The sequence below is a fragment of the Danio rerio genome, chromosome 21 (genome assembly GCF_049306965.1).
Source record: "Danio rerio strain Tuebingen ecotype United States chromosome 21, GRCz12tu, whole genome shotgun sequence".
Lineage (NCBI taxonomy): Eukaryota > Metazoa > Chordata > Actinopteri > Cypriniformes > Danionidae > Danio > Danio rerio.
In genome coordinates, this window is record NC_133196.1 from 11,682,501 (window position 1) to 11,695,676 (window position 13,176).

Consider the following 13,176-nt stretch of genomic DNA (forward strand, 5'->3'; position numbering starts at 1 on the left):
CTCATACACTACGAGCAATTAAGCCTACCCATATCACCTGTACCGCATGTCTTTGGACTGTGGGGGAAACCGGAGCACCCGGAGGAAACCCACACGTGCGCGGGGAGAGCATGCAAACTCCACACAGAAATGCCAACTGACCCAAGAGAGGCTTGAATCAGCGACCTTCTTGCTGTGAGGCAACAGCACTACCTACTGCGCCACTGCGTCACTGTTATTATTATTAATATTATTATTATTATTATTATTATTACATATAACAACAACAATAATAAAGATGATTATGATGAAAAAAAACTATATATTATTATTATTGGAAATAAGCAAATCTTTACATAATAAACCCTGCGCTTACCTTCTCCTGGTACTGTCGTCGGGACGAGTCCAGAGACTGGATGAGGGCTGTGGCGTGACCCACGAACATGGCATAGCAGGTGGCGCCAACGATCATACTGAGCATGGTGATCCAGAGGTCGGACATGCTAACAGGCGCTCGGGCTCCATACCCGATACACAACATGTGGCTCATGGCCTTGAACAGGGCGTATGAGTACTGCTTCCCCCACGAGTCGTTCTAAGAGAGAAGATAAGAAAAGATCAGCCATTGAAAATACATAGGAAATAATTTGGAAAATGACACATAATATACATTTCTTGAAAGAAGACTGGAAGCTTCACATTCATGCATGACAGAACTGTCTGTCTTCATACATTTACAGTACTGTGCAAAAGTCTTAGACCCCCAGTTGCATTTGCTGTTTTACTGAGGGTAATGACATGATATATTACTTTGCTTTTTCTTTATTAAAATACAACCAGAAAATACAGCTTCTAGTTGAATTTTTGAGGGTCTATTTGTTTGACATATGAAAGAACGAGTTAGAGAAAATGGAAGAATATATGAAAAATACTGAGTTTCTGTCTTGGTTTGATCTACATTTCTGCCAGAGCTGTTGTCAATGTTGCCGGAATTTTTTGTGAATCCTGAAAAGTTCAGACAGATTTTAATTCGTCATGTAATTCCTACTAGCACCTAAATTGTAATAGTGTAATAGCTGATGAAACAAACAAAGTCATAAAATGGCCTGCACAGAGTCCAGACCTGAATATTATATACAGTACAGTATGTGATGTAATAGGCAATGTGAGATTCAGCTGGAGAGAAAAGGAAAGAAAGAACATGCTAAATCTAAACAAGAACTCTTAGAAAAGCTGAAAGATGCTTGATATTAAATAGCACATCATTTCAGAAGACTCAACAAAAAAGTTCAAGCTGTTGCTTGGTGCTAAAGAGGTCACGTTAAACACAGACTTTTGATGCTAGTCTTTTGATTCCAAAAGTAAGTTTGTTCTGAATATTGTGTACATATCTCCACCTAGTTTCGGTTTGTATATTAAAGGTATCGTTCACCCAAAAGTAATGACCCTGCCCTTGCTCCATACCTTTTAAATAGATTTGTGCAAAAGTCTTAGAGCCTACTCAAACTATGCCATCCGTACCGTGCCCAGGCCCGTTTCCTGGATTGTTTGAGAAGTGCGAGTGCGCTGAATCGGGCTCAAGCACGGTTCACTTGGCCGGCCCTGGCCCGTTTGGAAGAGGTGGGCCTGAGCGCGGTTCACTTGGGCTTTTCAGCCCGAAACTGAAAGCGAGACGTGACTTTTAAGGGACTGTTTCATATGGATTTATTAATCATTCTTACTGTTCAGTGAATGCAAACTGCCGTAGTTTATTAAACTCGCAAACCACTCCCTGCACGACAGCTGCACGCCTTCAGCAGACCTCCTAATATCTGCAGCACGAGGGCTTTATGATTGTTTATGAGCCCCAAAAGTGGCGGATCTGTTCGGCGAAATATCTGACTGCGTGTCACCGCAACCCTAAGGACTATTTGGTGAAATATTTGACTGCATGTCACTGCATATCAAACCGACTGAAACGATATAACTAGAGAAATCTCCACTGTGCTGCTGAGTGACAGCAATTCTCACTGAACAGCGCAGCATCGATGACGTACGTGTGCCCAGGCCTGATTGTGGTGTGATTGTCTGTCTTAGGTTATGTATATACTGTATGAAGTATTTTTAGTATATTTATAGTTAGTAGTTAGTATAGCTCTAGTAGTCCTACAAGAACACAACATTTTGTTCCTCTGCAAATAAAGCTCAACTTCCCTCGATTTGACTAGAAATTAGTTTTTATTTCAATAATTTTTGTAGATTTGCTTTAAGTTTTGGATTCATTTTAGTTTGTTTCATTTTAGGGTTTCGCTTCGTTTTTATTTTGTGAACATGTGTCTATTGTGTTGTATTCATAGTTTCATGTTTTGCACAGCTTATAATAACTCCTGTTCAATCATATTTAATAAAACAATATTTGTTTGAACAGACACTGAACCCAAACCCATATAATGCAAGATTGAAGACGTTTTGCTTATATTCCATTTAAAAAATGTCCACATATTTTACCACAAAAGTGCTTATTAATTCAGAAAATAATTATAAATTTTGCTAAATATTGTCTTACTTTAGCTATTTCTTTAGGAAGTTCTGTTTCTATTCAGTTATAGTTTTACATGTATTGTAATTTAATAAATAAAAAATAAATAAATAAAACATTTTATTAAAATTCACTAAAGGTATTTTTGACAAATTGTTTTGCCCACTAAAAAAAGCATTGCTGTACTTACACTTTCTCTCTTTTTTTTTTTTTTTTTTTTTTTAATAATCTATCCACACTTAAACACTATGCTTTAAAAACCTTTTCAGCTTGTTCAAACTGCTTATTTAAAAAAAAATAAGTTGAAAACACAATTCTTAAGGTTTTTGGGGGGACAACTTATTTTTTTACATTCAATCCAAGTAAATTCTTTAAAAAAAAAACAATAAGGTTAACTTAATTTATTTGACAATATGAACGAATTTAAAGTGCATTCTCACATACAAATACATACACATACACAAAACAGTACATATGGACAGAAAATTCCCCTACTTTGCACTCTTTTGTCTCAATTGCAGTGAATTGTAAAAACAAGTGATGGTCTGGAGTCTGCTAATCAACTGTGATTTCTTTCATTATCTGCTGTCGGTTGATGTACGGCTTTGTGGATCCTCTCGCAGGACACTTTCTGTCCTCTCGCAGGCTATTAGCGTAGCTCTGTTTAATGGAGAACTGAGCGAATGGAAAGAGACAAACTGTACTGCAGATGTACTGCAGCCTGTCTGAGCCGCTTCACAATCAATACATCAGCTCATCTAAACTACATGCTGAAGCAGACCCTATACAAGCTGTTTTAATATAATATAATGTAATATAATATAATATAATATAATATAAAATAATATAATATAATATAATATAATATAATATAATATAATATAATATAATATAATATAATATAATATAATATAATATTAGAATGGGTATTAATAAAAGGAAAAAAACACAATATATTATGTAATAGAACATTTGTATTTGCATTTATTTGCAATATTCCTTTTGTTATTTGCTATTATATATATATATATATATATATATATATATATATATATATATATATATATATATATATATATATATATATATATTATAGTATATTACAATGAATATTACAATGGATATTAATGAAACAAAAAACAGATACATATATAAAACTTAATTAAATATTTTATTTTATAAGTGTAAAAAATAACACAATATAATATAATATAATATACAATTTTATTTTAATTTAATTGCATTTATTAGCAATTTTTATTTGCATTATTATTTTTTAATTTGCTCGACTGTTAATTAACATTCACTCATTCATTCATTTTCTTGTCGGCTTAGTCCCTTTATTAATCTGGGGTCGCCACAGCGGAATGAACCGCCAACTTATCCAGCAAGTTTTTACGGAGCGGATGCCCTTCCAGCCGCAACCCATCTCTGGGAAACATCCACACACATTCACACACACTCATACACTACGGACAATTTAGCCTATACCCAATTCACCTGTACCACATGTCTTTGGACTGTGGAGAAAACCTAAGCACCCGGAGGAAACCCACGCGAACGCAGGGAGAACATGCAAACTCCACACAGAAACGCCAACTGAGTCAAGGCTCGAACCAGCGACCTTCTTGCTGTGAGCAATGTAAATTAACATTTTCCTAAAATTATATTAAATATATTTTAATATAGAAAACTGAATAGACTGTACTTTGAAATATATGAATAAATTACTAAATACATTAATAAAATTATATAATATAATAATGGATATTATACTATATTAGAATGGATATTAATAAAAGGGTAAAAAAAAAACTTGATAAAATATTTTATTTGAAATAAAAGTGTAAAAAACACAATATAATATAACAAGTATACAATTTTGATTGCATTTATTTGCAATTTAAATTTGCAATATACTTTTTTTATTTGCATGACTGTAAATTAACAATTTCCTAAAATTATATTAAATACTTATATTGTATTATATAGAAAACTGAGTAGACTGTATACTTTGAAATAAATTAATAAATGACTGAATAAATGATAATAAAATATTATATTATATTACATTATATTACATTATATTATATTATATTATATTATATTATATTATATTATATTATATTATATTATATTAAAATGGGTATTCATAAAAGCAAAAAACATAAATACATCAAATAAAATTCGATTAAACATTTTATTTTAAATAAAAGTGTATAAAAACACAATATAATATAATATAATATAATATAATATAATATAATATAATATAATATAATATAATATAATATAATATAATATAATATAATATAATATAATACAATATAACATAACATAACATAACATTTTATTTGCATTTATTTGCAATATTTTTTTTCTTTGCATGGCTGTAAATTAACATTTTCCTAAAATTAAATATTTATATTTTAATATAGAAAACGGAGTAGAATGTGTTATTTGAAATAGAATAAATGTCAAAAAGAATAATATAATATAATATAATATAATATAATATAATATAATATAATATAATATAATATAATATAATATAATATAATATAATATAATATAATATATTTAGTATATATTATTCATCATTCAAACATGAATTCTAAGTATAGTAAAATCTTTTTTACAGTCATTTAAAACAATCCCTTTTTAATCCATTGCTTTTATATATAAAAAAAAAACCTTTGTTGAATCAGCAGTGGATATTTTAGGTATGCTGTACAACACTTAACAATGCTCTGTTCATGTCAGATAAATTTGCTTCCCAGACTTATTTTATATCCGGAAGCTATTCTGAGTTTGCTCTGTCACTCCTCAATGTCAGCATTACTCGCAGACATTAGTTAGAGAAAACTGACTAAAACAATCCCCATATTATTTCCCGATGGCCTCAGCTACGCACTGGAGGCATGTGACAGTTCGGTGTTCATGGATGGAGTCTGGAATGGAATTGCTGACTTCTCAAATCTCTTCTTGCTCTTTTTTGAAGAGGAAAAACTGCTGAGGAAGCCGACAAAAGCTCGTTGAAATCGCTATTAAACCTGTGCACCGCGGCCTGCCAACCCACAGGGCTCTCAAACGCCATTCAGAATAATTCAGACAGAATAACTTTATGGGTTTATTAACTCCAGTACCGAGTAACAAATTAATAGAACATCTCATCTCCACGCTGATTGCTTTTTTCAATGAAAGATTGGTGGATGGAAAATATGGCATAATTGCTAAGGTTGCAAATAAAAGCTGCATCATGTTATATATTTCTTCTAGAATTCTGCATATGATTTATATCAGAGATTGTTGTCATTTCATATTGAACTGCAACCCCAAATCAGAAAAAGTAGGAAAAGGCAGGAAAAAACAAAAGGCAAACAAAAAGTAAATAGTAGTAAATATATTTCCAAATTTACTTTGACTTCATTTCATTGCAGTATTTCATTGCAGACGATATGAACACAATATTTTACTAACCCAGGCTAATTCTGAAAATGTAGTCCCGTAGACGTTTCCGGAGACCGCAATATACTTCCCAGGAGGTACGTGACCCACCCTCCTCCCTCCTAAAACACAACCAACAATTTACAAAAGCCGTCCAGAAAAAGAAAAGCCCTCGTCTGATTTTTTTTTTTTACCACGTTTTTAGATTTTACCACATTCTCACCCTGTTATGAACTCGTTCACCTTAATTTTTTTGGATTCTGTTTTTGTCTTACCTGATTTCTGGAACCGATCTTTCTCGGGCTCAAGCCTGGTCGTCATCGTACATGACGAGCTAGCCGGACAAACTGGTTGCGTCGGGAAAGCCCTCCACACTGAGGTGAGTGCTCAGCCGGTAAGCGTAAAAAGGAACGGTGTAACACTACCCTGTAGCGTTCACTTAAAAAAAAATGCAGCCATATGTACCTCAGGTTACATAATTCGCAATCTCTGGAAACATGCGCCAGACTACTATTTCAGAATGAGCCTGGGTTGAATATGTCATGTTTTGTCTGGTCAACCTACAACATATTCTAAAAAAAAGAAGTAAAGGATCATCCAGACTATTACCAGCAACAAGTCCTAAAGCCAGGGTCTTTTGTGGAATTGGGTTGTGTCAGTGCCCTGGGCAAAGATCACTTGTGATGGCGTCATTAATGCTGAAAAGTACACAGAGGTTTTTCCTAGGGACGCCCATGCATATTTCAACAAGTCAATGCAAAATCACATTCTGCATATATTACAAAGCCCTGGCTGCGGAGGAAAAGGATACAGGTATTTGACTGGCCTGCCTGCAGTCCCGACCCGTTTAAAACTGAGAATGTGTTGCGCACTTTAAAGCGCAAAATGCAACAAAGAATACCCTGTACTGTTACCTACCTTAAGACGTTTGCACCAAGAATGGGTCAAAACTACTGTACACCTAAAACACTTCATCTCTTGGTGTCTTCGGTCCTTAAATGTCCTTTATGTGTTGTGAAAAGGAATGGCAACATTACAGTGGTAAATTCTTTACTGTTTCAACTTTTTTTGAAAAATCATGAGGACCACATTAAATACATTCATTCATTCATTCATTCATTTTCTTGTCGGCTTACTCCCTTTAGTCGCCACAGCGGGATGAACCGCCAACTTATCCAGCAACCCGGAGGAAACCCACGCAAAGGCAGGGAGAACATGCAAACTCCACACAGAAACGCCAACTGAGCCAAGGTTCAAACCAGCGACCTTCTTGCTGTGAGGCGACAGCACTACCTACTGCGCCACTACCTCGCCCCTACACATCAAATAATTTTGTTGTATTGTCTACAATGAAATACAAGTCAGAGTAAATTTAGAAAACACTTCTTTTTTTTATTTGCGTTTTCTATACTGTCTCAACTTTTAAGGTGTCTAAACATTTTGTGAGTAAAAAAATGCAAGTACATCTGACTGGAAAAATCTTGCTTAAAACATTTTAAAATATATCGTTTCCATTTACCTGTTGTAATTTACCTGTAACTGTCACACTTTAACAATTGGAAGTCGTGAAATTATTACACATTACTTAGAGACAATAATCTTATTCAAAAAAGTGAGTTTGCTTTTTGTGATTTGTATGTAACACTCAAAAGAGCTTCCCCTGTCATTTACGAAGATCAGACATTCAAGAGAATCAGTCCATCCCAATTAAACTGGCTCCACAAACAACAGCTACAATCTCTCGTTCTCCACACTCAGACACTGTTTTACCTAATACTTCATACCACTGTATTTGATAGCTGCGAGTCCCTAAGTGGTCTGCGGATGATTAGAGAGGCCACTTTGTGAAATATGTTGATTGGCTGATAATCTATGTGTACAGTATGACACATAGACAGCACTGCACAAGGTATATCAGAGAGGAGAGAGACAGTGAATGAAAAACAATAGCACACTTGGTGTTTATGTGTGTCCATGCGATGCTCAGGTCATATTGCACAGCTAATCCTCATAATAACCTCACGGGACACTCGTGTGTGCACACGTGAGTAATCCATTGTTCAGTACACTGCTAAAACAAGCACATCCAATGACTTTGCACACAGTGTTGGGACAATTCTGAATATTTCACAATTTAAGGTTGTAAACCATAGCCTACTTATTATTTTAGTGTAGATTGTAAGAATTTATTATGTAAGCTGATTTTAGCTGGTTGACCAGCCTGGTTTTAGAAGGGTTTAGGCCATTTCCAAGCTAGTTTCCAGACATTTCCAGCCTGGTTTTAGCTGGTCAGGCTGGAAAATGTCCAGCTAAAACCAGCCTAGTTTAAGCTGGACATAGCTGGTTTTGGCTGGGCTCCCAGCCTGGCTAGGCAAATCAAGCTAGTTTTAGCTCGTTATCTCCCAGCCTGACCAGCTACGACCAAGGCTGGAAACCAGCTTTGGAAATGGCTAAAACCCCTCTAAAACCAGGTTGGTCAACCAGCTAAAACCAGCCAACCAGCCTACCCAGCTGAAAAATCCAGCTTAAACCAGCCTAGGCTGGTTGGCTGGTTTTAGCTGGTCGAACAGGCTGGTTTTAGAGGGGTTTTGGCCACTTCCAGGCTGGTTTCCAGCCATTTCCAGCCTGGTCTTAGCTGGTTAGGCTGGGAGATGACCAGCTAAAACCAGCTTGACCAGCCTAGCCAGGCTGGGAGCCCAGCCAAAACCAGCTATGTCCAGCTTAAACCAGGCTGGTCAAGCTGGTTTTAGCTGGTCATTTTCCAGCCTGACCAGCTAAGACCAAGCTGGAAATGGCTGGAAACCAGCCTGGAAGTGGTCAAAACCCCTCTAAAACCAGCCAACCAGCCTAGGCTGGTTTAAGCTGGATTTTTTAGCAGGGAAGACTGGTTTAAGCAGTTTTTTTCAGCAGGGTAGCTAATTGTATTAGCTTTTAAAGTAAACCTATTGTGTATCTAATACTCTGTTAATTAGTCAATATGAAAATTAAATAGAAAGTAGAGAAGCTTGTTGGTATTTAGCATTTAAAGCATGTTTGAAACGATCTTAACGAACTAAAAATTGTGATTATTGTAATAAACTAATTTTAGCTGCTGCTAGCAACGTTTTAACCACTGTTAGCATGAAATTAAAATATTAGGTATTTTGGAAATAACATTTTTGAATGTTTAACATGGTGGAGCTTGTGTTGTTAGCATGAATTAGCATATTGCTAGTAGTCGATAGCTAATACGTTTTACCATATCGGTAGAATGAATATGCTAGCATTTTTTAACCCATGGCTAACACTAGTTGTTGGTAATATGTTTTACAATATTTTTGTGCTGTTCACGTGAATTGGTCCATAGTTATGTTATGAATAGGCCTAGCAAAGTCATGGTAAATTGTAAAGCTTTGTAAAAATAGTCAAAAATGGTAAAATGATATACAGGTTGCTCTCCTCAAGCAGGTCTTAAGCTTTCAGACAAAACCAGACATGCATTCATTGTAATTCAATCCAATCCAGTCATTCCAGCTAATCACACGCTGCGTTACCAGGCCCAGAGTGTCAGAAAAGGGTAATAAGGGGCTCCAGTAAACCACCTCCACCTGATGAGGCGTTTGCATCTGAGCATGCAGAGTGGCATTTTTGTAATCTTCCAACATTCACTTATTAAAAGGAAAGTGTAGACCAGTGACAGAACTGAGCCGTTGTGATTAGTCCCTGAACCCTTTTGTAGATGGAATAAGACTGTTGTTTTAGCCGATAATGATGTCGGGAAAAAGACGGGAAAAGTTAGGTATAGAAATAGTTACCACCTAGCAGCGTATTAAAAGCACAGCTTAGCAAACAAATGATACACCTTGACAACCAATTACAACATATCATAAGCTGATTTTTTGCACATTGTCTTTAGTTTTTTTCTTCAGCATTTACATGGTAAATTTATGCGTTATTCGGATCATTCTTAAATGTATTTATTTAAAATAAGTATTTATTTATTTATTGCTGTAATATCATAAAAAGTCATTTACTTATTATTTATGTTTATTATCAATATTTATGCCAGAAATCAGCATTTTGTAGCTTTAATACACACATGTACATGTATGAATCGCAGGATATAGCTTTTGGGGTGCCTCAAGGCTCTGTTTTTGTACTTCGTTAATTCTCTATCTACACAATCACTGGCATATATCACTAAGAACATGGTTTGTCCTATCTCTTTTATGTTGATAACATGATAACACTCGTATCACTTGTATTATCTTTGTACTGAGTCACAAAATAAGAGAAAATCCTGTCTACAAGCTGATTTCATTTAAAAAATTAAGGCTTAATTGCTAAAGGATGAAACACAGGCTTAATCATGTTATATATATATATATATATATATATATATATATATATATATATATATATATATATATATATATATATATATATATATATATATATATATATTTCTTGTAATGTAAACACGCACGCACACACACACACACACACACACACATATGAAGAGTTCCGATGCAAAAACACTCTAAATGCCGTCTGAAATGTTTTCCTAAAATTTGCATTTTTTCTTAGCCTCCTTTGTTTGTTTAGTTATTTCACTTTAAAGGCAATGATAAGAACTTATTAATCACTATAAAAGTAAAATTATTGAGCCCACACACAGGAGACAGGGAAACATGCTAAATTTCAAATATCAAATGGCATTCAGAGGTTTTGGATGTGTGTGTGAATATGTGTCACATATAAGTGTCACAATTAAGATTTATGCAATCAAAGAAAATTATTAATTGGCTTTTCATTGATTTATACTTTAAGATCGGACAATATTTGATCGAGATACAACTTTTGGAAAATCTGTAATCTGGGGTTTTAAAAAAATATACATTTTGAAAAAAATATTTTAAGTTGCCTACATAAAGTGAAATGCACTTTGAAAATGATGTTTTGATAGATTTACAGTTAGTAAAAAATAAACATCTTAAAGGAACATTAAAAACACTTTTTATATTCTTATATATTTTATATTCTAATGATCTTTCCCAATTTGTCATAAAAGAAAACTCTATATAATATAATATAATATAATATAATATAATATAATATAATATAATATAATATAATATAATATAATATAATATAATATAATATAATATAATATAATATAATATAATATATAAAAACAATATATTTTTGGCTATATATACTAAAGACCATTGTTGTTATAGTTACAAAAAAATAGTGACTACTTACAGTTACTAGTTACTTCTTTAAAGCAAGTTATCCAATTACTTCATTGTTTACTTACACCAAAAAATAATGCATTACTGGTAAAAGTAACTGTTAAGTTAATCTTCCAAACATTTCTAGTGCTCCAATTAATAACTTCACTTATGTGCTGCATAAAGACCTTGAGTATGAAAACTAGCAACAATATAAAACAAACACAAAACGTTTATGAAATAAATAAATGAAAACAACCAGAAAAATCATTCAGAATCATAATATCACTCACTCACTCACTCACTCACTCACTCACTCACTCACTCACTCACTCACTCACTCATTTATTAGTTTTAAATCGTTTTATATTTTTCAGTTTAGTTTTCTGGGTTTATTTTTATCTGCTGGTTTCTCTGTCTGCCTCTATCTGTCTTCTCCTACCTGTCTGTTTTTCTTCGTCTCTCACCTTTTTTCTTCTCTTCTCCCAGTATTTCTCCTGATGGATGTCCAAACTGACATGTGAGATAAAAGCAAAGGCCAAGCAATCGGCTCAACGGGTCTCTTGAGAATCAAAAGCAATCTTTTGCAGGCTTCCAAACACATTCCTGCTTTATCCCTTATATCTGGTAATTAATTACTATAACAAGTAGACTTTATTAAAAACAAGTGTGAGCTATTGATTTGGGAAGTCTCAGGAGATGTGGCAAAAACATAAAGGACTGCTGCACCTTAAATACAACTAGAGCTTCATCAACAGAACCTTGATCAATATTTTGGATCCTTTTTCATTTGACAGTCATGCACTTCCTGCTGTGGAAAGAGAAAAGAGGATTTACTGGGTTTATTAGGTATGGAGTTTGAGTAAAATTGTAATATTTGTTTTTATTCTTTTAAGGTCTGATAAAATGTCTTCCAAATTACAAATAAAAAATACATTTGGGGCTCTGTTTAACGATGGCGCATTTAATATTTACATGGTGGAATTTCTAAGTGGAAAAACTGAATGCTTTTACTAGCAAGAAAACAGTTAAACAGACCATCTGCACTGTGAGGATAAAGAATAAGCCTCCTTCATTTGGCCTTTTTACTTTCTCTTTACTTTACATTTACTCTTGACTTTACTTTTATTTTACTTTCGTGGAGCAAGGAAACAGTGCTGCACTCCACTGAAGACATACATTAGCCTGCATATTTAATTTTGTTTGTTAAATTATTTTCTAATTTCCAGCAAATGAATAAATGAACAATAATAATGAAGTCTTATAGTTATATCCAAACACGCAACTTATTCTTATGCGTTATATGGTGATGCATGTGTCTTCAAAACCCAACAGTTGGACAAATTTAAACTTATTTTTATTAAAACAAATGTAAATATGCATATATTAAATAATCCTACTAATAATAAAAACATTATACAAATGTAAATTGCCATGGATAAACTGAAAAAAGTCACCCGGTGAAGGAGGCATGGAGGCAGTGATTTTTATACTTATGTATATTTAACATTTTAATCCTTGAATATTTTTTTCAAATGTAAAGATATTTGCATATTGCTGTACATGCTGTTTGTATTAAGCAATGTGTACGCTTTAAAGGCACTTAACTAATGTGCTCTGTGCAGGACTTTTAGGCCAGCTTTTAGTTGGTCAATAGCGCTGTCTCTTTCAGTTCCTCAAAATAGCAACGCGCCAACAATGCGCCTTAACACACCTCTTTTTTAGACCAGCACTCCCATGAGTCCACAAAGTGGCGTAAATGGATTTAATATTTAAACAACGTGGTGCAAAACATGAAAATTACTGTTGCGCTGGTCTGAAAATAGCAACAAATCTCGCCATACACATCTCGTGCCTTATTGCCTATTGCGGGTGTATAATAGGGCCCTTAGAGTTAGTTTTTTATTTATTTATTTATTTATTTTTTACACATTTTATTTTAATATTTGTTTTACTCTATAAAGGTCTGATGAAATGTGTTCCAAAATTCAAAATACATTTAGAGCTTTTCTAAAAATA

The 13,176-nt window shown here is 33.8% G+C and overlaps 1 protein-coding gene and 1 long non-coding RNA gene across 8 annotated transcripts in view; one reads left to right on the top strand and one right to left on the bottom strand.

Annotated features, from left to right (window-relative positions):
- Window positions 1–13,176, top strand: part of LOC141379990 (uncharacterized) — a 221,111-nt gene that overhangs the window by 74,035 nt on the left and 133,900 nt on the right. The gene's annotated exons all lie outside the window — the stretch shown is intronic.
- The window catches only part of hcn1 (hyperpolarization activated cyclic nucleotide-gated potassium channel 1), a 195,686-nt gene that overhangs the window by 67,310 nt on the left and 115,200 nt on the right, over window positions 1–13,176 (bottom strand). For all 6 annotated transcript variants that reach the window (XR_012397168.1, XM_017352974.4, XM_021469009.3 and 3 more), the window contains exon 4: window positions 356–574. Coding sequence is in view for 5 of the 6 variants with exons in the window: in XM_017352974.4 (XP_017208463.1) it covers window positions 356–574 (219 nt within the window). In the remaining variant the exon portion in view is untranslated. The remainder of the gene's footprint in view (window positions 1–355; window positions 575–13,176) is intronic.